General features: G+C 41.2%; 2 protein-coding genes across 4 annotated transcripts in view; one reads left to right on the top strand and one right to left on the bottom strand.

The window, feature by feature from the left end:
* tm9sf1 (transmembrane 9 superfamily member 1) overlaps nucleotides 1–2,989 on the top strand; it is a 9,329-nt gene extending 6,340 nt beyond the window's left edge. For 2 of the 3 annotated variants that reach the window (XM_032503850.1, XM_032503849.1), the window contains exons 8-9: nucleotides 548–821; nucleotides 1,247–2,981. In XM_032503850.1, coding sequence (XP_032359741.1) covers nucleotides 548–821; nucleotides 1,247–1,640 — 668 coding nt within the window. In that variant the 3' untranslated portion in view covers nucleotides 1,641–2,981. Of the gene's footprint in view, nucleotides 1–547; nucleotides 822–1,246 lie in introns of all 3 variants that reach the window. The other variant, XM_032503848.1, reaches the window with a different exon arrangement.
* A 281-nt stretch (nucleotides 2,990–3,270) lies between these two features.
* Nucleotides 3,271–5,800, bottom strand: nanog (nanog homeobox). The gene is made up of 4 exons (XM_032503857.1): nucleotides 5,298–5,800; nucleotides 4,464–4,798; nucleotides 4,234–4,371; nucleotides 3,271–3,967 (listed from the first exon to the last, which is right to left on the bottom strand). The coding sequence occupies exons 1-4, from the start codon at nucleotides 5,701–5,703 to the stop codon at nucleotides 3,584–3,586; spliced, it is 1,263 nt and encodes a 420-aa protein (XP_032359748.1). The 5' UTR covers nucleotides 5,704–5,800; the 3' UTR covers nucleotides 3,271–3,583.
* Nucleotides 5,801–9,277: the final 3,477 nt, after the last annotated feature.

The raw sequence follows: 9,277 nt of genomic DNA, 5'->3' as shown, positions 1-9,277 counted from the left end.
ATAGCACATTTCAGCAACAGGGCAATGTAAATGAAATTTCAAATGCATATTCTTGTATACTTAGCTGCTGGCTGAGACGAACCTGCCCTTTCTCCCCCTTTCAGCGGTTAATCCACCTGGCTATTTATTATGCCCGTCAATGACATTGTCAGACCTTTCCAGTAAAGGTGTGAGTAGCAGATTCCCCTCAGCAGAGGAAGGACTGATCTTTATGACAAATACATCTCCTAAATCTCTTTATTCTTTCTAAACTCAGTATGAGTTTATACAGCGACTTTTCTGTTTAAAACATTTCTGTTGCTGCTGTTACATTAGTTTTCTTTTGTACAATGTGGCAATGCTACCTTACTCAGTTAATAATTTATTTATACATCCATAATGTATTAACAGCATTCACACTTTGTAGGAGCATTATAGTTTCATCATTAAAACACTGATATGATAGGTCATTTTTAGCAATACTCTGGGGCACATTTTCCCAAAGAATTACCTGGAATAATTCAAAACAATGCCCATCCTTTATTCAATTGGTCCTTCATTCCCACAGCTCCTCTGTTCCTGACATGGAGTGTTGTAAACTCGATCCACTGGTGGAGCGGCTCCACTCAGGCTCTGCCGGCCACCACTGTGCTCCTCATTCTGGGTGCCTGGGTGCTGGTGGGCTTTCCACTCACTGTCATCGGCGGCATTGTGGGAAAGAACCGAGCCGGCAGCTTCCAGGCGCCATGCCGCACTCGCAACATCGCCCGGCAGATCCCTACACAGCCCTGGTACAAACACACAGCTGTACACATGGCCATCGGCGGATTCCTGCCATTCAGGTGAGATGTCTCTGTGTGTGGTAAAGAGCTGCTCGGCTCATAAATCACTCTAAATCACCATTCAATGGTTAATATGACCACTCATACATGAACATATGTCTATCATCAGTTAGATTTTTGGTAGCAATAAGTACATTGCAGGATGAGATTTTGTTTGTATGTCAAGAATGGAAAAAGGATAATTGTCAAAGAATGAAAATATAATAGAGGTTGCCAATTTCTACACTTTATGGTGTTGTTTTTTAGCTTTTGTATTACATATAGGTCCAAATTATTTTGGATAACGTGCATCTACGCTGCAGATACACAGTTAAAGTTTAACCTTTGTCATCATGACTGACGGGTCCAGTTTTTTTAATTACCATTCTAAGGATTTATCCACCAAAATTTTCATTTATTTCTTCTATCAATTTTTTCTCCCCCAGTGCCATCTCAGTGGAGCTGTACTACATCTTTGCTACAGTTTGGGGCAGAGAGCACTACACACTCTACGGCATCCTGCTGTGCGTCTTTGCCATCCTCCTCTCAGTGGGAGCCTGCATCTCTGTTGCTCTCACCTACTTCCTGCTGTCTGGTGAAGACCACCGATGGTGGTGGCGGAGCGTCCTGAGCACCGGCTCCACGGGCCTCTTCATCTTCGTCTACTCTGTTTTCTACTACCGGAACCGGTCCTCTATGAGTGGCCTGGTGCAGAGCACCGAGTTCTTTGGTTACTCTCTGCTCACAGCGATGGTCTTCTCGCTGATGCTGGGCAGCGTGTCGTTCTGGGCCTCACTGGCATTTATTCGCTACATCTACCGTAGTCTCAAGATGGACTAGATATCAGACGTATGGCTATAAACAAACATTCCCTCATAGCACACATGGACAATCGTAATTCTCCTCTCTTGCTTTCAGTCATACACCCCACACCCACCTCCAATGTGGGAGGAGAAACAGTGGCCTCTCTCTTGATTTGACAGGAGCTAATGGTTAAACTCAACCCATCGTTGTAATAAGGGACAGTTGGTTGGATGGTGAGCTGGGGAGGGCTATCGTGTGTTTAAGGATAAAATAGGATATTTCAGTACAAAGGGAGTGAATGGTTCAAATGTATGATGCGATACAGGAGTAAATGGATTTAATCAATGATGTAGTGTGGCATGACATCATCTGCTGTGGTTCCTACTCGAGGCGTGTACTACAAATCAAGATCAACATGCCCTGGATATATTTCAGTTACCCAGCGTCACGGCATAAGCTGTGTCACGACAGTTAACTAGTTCAATCAACCCAGGGTTTCCCAATCCTGCGACGCACGGTCACATAAAAAAGGCGGTGTTTCCAAAGCATGACCAATCACAAACATCTACCAGGGATGCATATTTTACATTAGAGCAAACTATAATTCTACATGAATATGAAGACAGACATGGTTTTACAGGCAAAACGCAATACAGTTGGATATATAGAAAATAGCGGGTGGTTACATCGCACCGCATCACTTTACAATATCACTTCCCCATCAGTCAAGCACAGATCTTACCATAATTACCCTTGTGCTTTCCATAAACTGGCTTTAGTCTAGTATTTCAGTTGCAACCTTGGCAGTGGGAAGCCAGGAGAAATGGAGCACATTGGCAACACACGACAAAGATACGTAATGAGCTGCTGAAAATCTCTTTCATAAAAATACCCATCAGGGAATGTAAACAGGGTTGTTCTCTAAATGTTTTGACTTAGTTGAGCAAGCTCCAGCAGATCTTAAATCTAACCCTTTGACTAGGTTAGGTGTTCAGCATGTTACCATATGGTTTAAACCTGTAACAAGTAATGCAGAAACCCCTGGGTTGAACCCAAAGGTACCTTGTGAACGCCAAATCTTGCTTTGTAGTACGGGCCTGGGACAGCTGACGTGTATTTAGTTTTAATTATGCTTAAATTCAAGTGTTTCTACTTGAATTATACTCCCTCACCAAATTGCAGCCACATTTTCAATAGAACCTAAACAATGTTTTGCATTGTCAAGCTGTACCGACCCTGCAGTGGATTAGAGGAATAATACAATGTAGATTAAAGAGCTGTTTTGTTGATGGGAGCAATATTATTGTATTATAGTCAACATTGACTGATTTTGGTTCTGATGTAAATAGTCTTTTCAATAAATGCTTTTTAATACAATATTGCCAGCAAACATTACTTTTTAACCCAGGATTTTATATTTTCTTTAATATTTTACAATTCTAAGATTGTCTTCACTACATCTTGCATAGCCAATTGAAACACTAGCATTAATTAATGCAATTCTGTTTTTATGCAAGTGTGACAATTTGAGTTTTAATTTTAGCCATAACCCCACCAGTCACATTACCTGCACTACTCAATCACAAATCAGAATACTCATTTGTAAATGTTACATATCAAATCATGCTGTAAGAAAAAAAAAAGAAAAAAGAAAAACTCAGTTAACCAAAGTGAACTTGTATTTATGTAAAAAAGTGTGCACATTAGATCTGTATCAGCACTTGGCCTTTAACAGTTCCAAAAAACAATGTAATCCAGAATGCATCCAACTTGGACCCATCTCATATTACCAAGCGCAAGGAACACACAAAACATTAAATAGTTGCATATAAAAATAAAAGTTCATTGTAAAAAAAAGTTATTTTCAACAGGAGTATGAACAGGGGATATGTACACACCGGCCATGCAAAGCAACTAGTCAGGAAACATAACACTAACAATTGTAAGTAAAGCTTATTCGCTTAGCAGCTCAACATCAACTACAGGCTGGCATTATGTACCATTGTTGGGCTTAAGGTGCTGCTGCTGTTGACCGGCTCCCCATCCTTTCTTTCAAAGCTTGTGTCTTGCCCAGCGTTATTTGCAGCAGTGTCACTTACTGAGGTAAAGGCATTGGGATTGTATTCATAGGGCCTGGACCAACCAGCTGCCTGGGGCATGGACCAGCCAGCTGCCTGGGGCCTGGAGGGCACTGCAGTCTGGGGTGAGCCAGGGGCCCAGGAGGGGTAGCCAGCAGATCCAGGAGCAGAGCCCATAGTAGCCAGATAGAAGGCCAGGTTCTGTGAAGAATTTTTCACAAAGGCTGCCTCCATCATGTGCTGGTTGTATTGCTCTTTGAGCTGGGGCCGGGCATCTCCCTGATACTGAAAAGGAAAAGAAAGTGATAGTTCAATTTAGTAAAAGAAGCAAATTCATATAGTCACCTTTATCACGTCATAATTTGACCATGTTTCGCCTCGCCTTTAAGGCCATAACCAGACTACGGTTGGGCCTCCATTGTGGACGTCTTGTTCTATGTCCAAACCGCTTTTTCTCTGTTATCAGTTAACAGGAAACCTGGGCAGGACAATAGTCTCACTTGTATCCACCTTTATCATTTGAGCAAATAATGCTTTAGCTAGCTACTTACAGACGATCCATGTGAGGGAATGTTGGTGTACATGTTTCCACGAACCGGGCTGCCTTTGTTGTAGCGCTCAGACACCCAGCTGGTGTCTTTCTGGTGCCTCCTCAGCTTCATCCTTCGGTTTTGAAACCAAGTCTTAACCTACAAAAAAGATGGAGATCCCAGCTGATCAAAAAGAGAACAAACATACATTTTGTTGTGCGTATGATCGAACAACCTTTTTAATGCCTCACCTGTTTGTAGGTCAGCCCTGTCAGCTCTGCAAGGTTCTTCATTTCAGCAGGGGTGAGGTACCTCTGAACACTGAAGCGTTGGACCAGGGTATTCATCTGAATCTCTGAGAAGGCTGCACGGGCCTTCACTTTGGGGTTATTTACAGCAGTAGTCTTCTTGGTGCCATCGTTCTCGATAGCAAAGGGTCTTGGCTCTTCCATGATTGAGCTTGAAACATCTTTGCTGGCACCAGGGCTCCTGCTGCTTGCCTCATCTTCGAGTTCTTTCTTCACCCAGGTGGCAGGGTCTGCCTGGGGGAGAACTCCTTCTCGGCTGCTGACAGAACTCCATGAATCTAAATGACAGGGAACAAATGGTGCGCAAAAAGGTCAACGTGGATTTGCTAAAGCATTGGGTGTTTGTGACAACTGCGGGAGATGGCATATTACGGAAAAACAAAATAAAGAACTTGTTGAGCCTCACATTTTACTTTAGTGTAAACTCTGCCGCATTTCCAAAGTAGTATTGCACACGAGATTTTTTTCTCGGATTTTGTCGCGAGATGTCGCCACTTGGCTTTTTCCAAGAGCGCTCAGTAAAGTCAAGTGGTGGCGGGATGTTTGGGAATGTCTATCACCACCAAGATGGAACTGAATTGGACTTCGTGTGCAAAACTGGCGGAAGAAATCATTGCTTTCAACAACCAACCCCAAGATGTAAGCACTGATACAAAACATAATTAAGTTATAGTTAATGCCCAGTGAAGTTCCAACAGCACAGCGAAGGTCCATTGCCGTTTCTGCTAGATTAGCTAGCATCTTTGCAAAATGCTAGCTAAGATCAGAATTACATACCCGGCGAGGTGTGAGCCTCAGAGTCACTAGTAGAATCGCTCCCGGCCCGCCTGGCCTCCTGTGTCCGTGCGTCGTAAGCAGTCCGCGGAGGTCCGGACAAGAGCATACGGCCTGCCTGTGTGTCACCGAGGTAGACGACCCCTGTGCCCTGGTAGTGACCAGAGCCGTCCAGGTCATGCTGCTCCGGACTGCGAGGTGAAGACTCTTCCCGGGTTCTGGCGGTGGTGGAGTAGTAGGCCTGTGTCACCCCGGCATTGTAGTTGCTCAAATCCGTGACTCCGGCTTCGCCCCAGTTAGTCAGGTTCGCGTGGTTTTGCTCTGAACCGGGTTGGTACACGAGGCCGTAGGCGTATGCATGGTAAGAAGGGTTGTAGTTGTAACTTATCTGCGTCTTCCAGTCTGTCATCTCTCTGGTAAAAAGTGTTTGTCGCGATTAAGAAAATGCAACAGCAGCACAAGTATCGAAGTATTGGTGTTAAAATGGTGGGTGGGCACCCCCGTAGAGCTGAAAAGACAAATAAAAGCAATGACTTGCAGCGTCAACTAACTTCAAATACTACGTTGCGGCCAGCCTCCTGAGGCTGTTTATAAAGACGTGTGGGGGTGTGGTGCCGGTTCTCTGAGCAGGTATGTAGGTGGGTGTCTTGATTTGAACCAATCTCTTTGATTCACCCTTAATGGGCGGCAGTAACGTAATTTCATTGGCCACAAAAGGTTTTTGGCAAAAAATAAAGTAAAGTTACTAAGACTTACTATGTACCAACCATTTTTAAGTAACCCGCTGTACCCACTGTAATACTATCATCATCATCATCAAATAGTTATAAACATTGAAAGTACACTGAATATGTAGAATTATGATAACGTTCTTTTGTCTCAGTACCACAGATCAGCAAAATAAAAATGTCCCACAGTGTTACACGAGTTTTAGTACATTGGAATGGGAATTGGGAAATCAATTTTTGGTAATTTCATTAAATTTAATTTTGTTTGTCAATATGAAAATGCACTATTTGAGCACAATACGAGCCTGCATGATGATAAGGAATCTAATTAAGGCCTTTTGTTGAAGAATGTTTGTGTGTCAAAATATGTTTAAAGACATTATTTAAAGACTGATAATGTGCATGATGCATGTTCTTAAATTATTATTTGTAATTTGTTTAATGATATTACCTCACAGTCACCTCATGCCTAAATCCTCCTAATTGTGTGGCCCAAATTTAGTATCTCCAATCAAGAGATTAGTCTCTTTTAAAGCCCTTTGAGGCTCAGATAGTTACTACTGGTGGTGATTTGCCGTTGTGTTTGTTTAGGGAGCACACTTTCAGCTATTAGAAGTTTGTAAGTATCTTGAATGAAAGGAAGGCAAGAAAAGGCAGTATTGCAACTCACTGATAATACAGTTCAGGAAAACATGGCATTTTATGGCATCTTGGGCTTCCCTTGCTGGATGCAGCAAAAGATCTAGCTAAGAAGAGAAGGGTTTTGTGTACCAGGCAGTTTCACAAAACGTAACTCAGTAACAAAACGCAGCTCTCCAAATAGTATGTTAACTCCAAATGCATTGTTTTCATGAGCTTCAGTCCCAGATCAATGGACTAAATATAACATCTGGGTCTCAAGCATGAATAGTTTATGAACCACTAATACTTCATAGTCAGCATTATTGTTAATGATTGAGAAACATAAATCTATGGCAGTGGAGCTGCTTACTAAAATGTATTTGACGGAATGTTTAGTTTGAAAGGGCTGTCTGTCAGGGGTAATACATTTAGCCTCAAACATGATGTAAAACATGTTCAACTCTTTCATTTCTGCACTTTGAACATAAGTTTTCAAACAGACCATAGCTTCAAAGCCCAACATTTCCCCATTCTGTAGAGCGGGTTGGGCATGCGGATGCAGACGGCCTTTACCTTGATTTGCAATCCTTTTCATGAAGATGATTTAGATTAGCTACGTGTTAACATCCAAGTGCTTGTTTGTGTTCCCCCTCCTTGGCTGTATTGAGGTGGTAATGATTTACTTAGTGACGAAATGATGTGAGAACAGTAAGCCTAATGGGTACATTAGCATTTCTACTGATCTCTGCCTCGACAGGGTGTGTTCGTCTGATCGTGTATGAGCATACTATGTGTATAGTGGCAGCTGTGCAGTACACATTAGCATTGGTATGTGGTAAGGGGCCAACAGATTGGCCTCTTACAACTAGGCATACTCTACTCTATTTTGTGAAGTGTATTTAAGTGTATTCTTGAGGCACTGTTACTGAGAAAAAGGGGTGTAAAAGCTATTGTACTATATAAATGTATATATTCATACATTTGAACACGTTCATTTTAATCAATTATGGTTTGTTTGCATATATTTTATTTTGCTACTACAATTGTTAGATTTTCTTATTCTCTTGTAATACATGTATAACAGTAAATGCTGATTAGGGTTAGGGTTAGGTAAGCATATCTAACTAACTGATGCTGAATTTGGCCTCTTGTCTTTAAATTACACGATTGCTTCTTCACTGTGGCCTTCTTGTATAGTGCAGATTAGTCACTGATGTGTTTTCAGTAATGGGTTTTTTGGGCGGGAAATGCAACACCGTGAGTATCTCCTTTGTTGTCTGAAAAGTGTGCAAATGAGGCTAGCTTTCTCCCAAATGAAACCACAAGGCACTTTTCATGCAAATAAATCAGTGGTGGAAGAAGTACAGTCCAGGTCCTTTACCTTAGTAAAAGTGGTAATAGAAAAAAAACTTGATTATAAAGTATTGCGTTAAAAATGCGTAAGTATATATCGGCTAAATGATTCAAATATCAGTACTTGAAATAGAATGGTGGCTTTCAGTGTTGACTACTGATTTGTGTAAGCATCACTTTAATGTAGTCTTGCATTGCCAGACCTTCCTCCACAGCCACAGCATAGATAGATAGATAGATAGATAGATAGATAGATAGATAGATAGATAGATAGATAGATAGATAGATAGATAGATAGATAGATAGATAGATAGATAGATCCCAAGGGAAATTGTAGGCATCCAGTAGCTTAGACAAACATAACACAGCAAACACACATACAGACATATAAAGTGGCTAGAATAAGTTTACACACCTATTGATTAAAAAGCGGAATACATTTTGGAAATTGATCTTAATGCCTTAATTTAAAAAAATGGTTTTATTTCAGGTAGCTTAATAGCTGGTTTGATTTGCACTGAGAGATGATTTTATGGAAAATCCCCCATGTTTATCTCATTGTATGGTGAAGGGTATGTGAAGATGTGGGGCTATTTTAATTCCAAAGGCCAAGGGAACTTTATCAGGATGCATAGTATCCTGGATCCATGAAATAACTGGCCTTTAAAACTAAAAATGGGCCTGCCTCTATGGGAATTTAACATAGGGGTGTGTATACTTATGCCCCCTGTATTTTAAGGAAGAACATTTATTTATTTACAATACATTATTCATACAATACAAAGAAAATTGGTGTCCTTAAAAGGTTGGATTTTCCTTAATGTTTTTTTTTAATTCATCTTTTTAATCAACTTTAGCATGGGTGTGTAAATTTATTGTAGCTCAAATACATAAAAAATACTCACAGAAATTTAAATAGTTAACAATTTGTGAAGTGATTACAATGATCATTACAAAGGTCTGATATGGACTGACCGTGTGATGCAATGACCATGATAAGGTGCTATGGTAAATTCCAGGATGAGAGAAAAACATGCTCGGCTTTATTGGCATTTCTTTAAGCCAATCACAATTGCCTTGGACGGCGCTAAGCCCCGGACAGAGCAACAGCGCGTCTGTAAAATAGCCTCGGGAAGGAACTTGTTTTGCTGGAACACGGGTACATTCAGAGTTGTTTTAGTTGTGTAACAGAAACAGGTGGCTTTGGAGTAATCTCGGAAGTGGAACGGTATGAGTTTTCTGTTGCACAAATTTAACAACTTTTGAACGTACACATGTTCC

This window comes from Etheostoma spectabile, chromosome 22 (genome assembly GCF_008692095.1).
Source record: "Etheostoma spectabile isolate EspeVRDwgs_2016 chromosome 22, UIUC_Espe_1.0, whole genome shotgun sequence".
NCBI classification, from domain to species: Eukaryota; Metazoa; Chordata; class Actinopteri; order Perciformes; family Percidae; genus Etheostoma; species Etheostoma spectabile.
The sequence above is the reverse complement of the archived record's forward strand: the minus strand, read 5'-3'. Positions and strand labels throughout refer to the sequence as shown.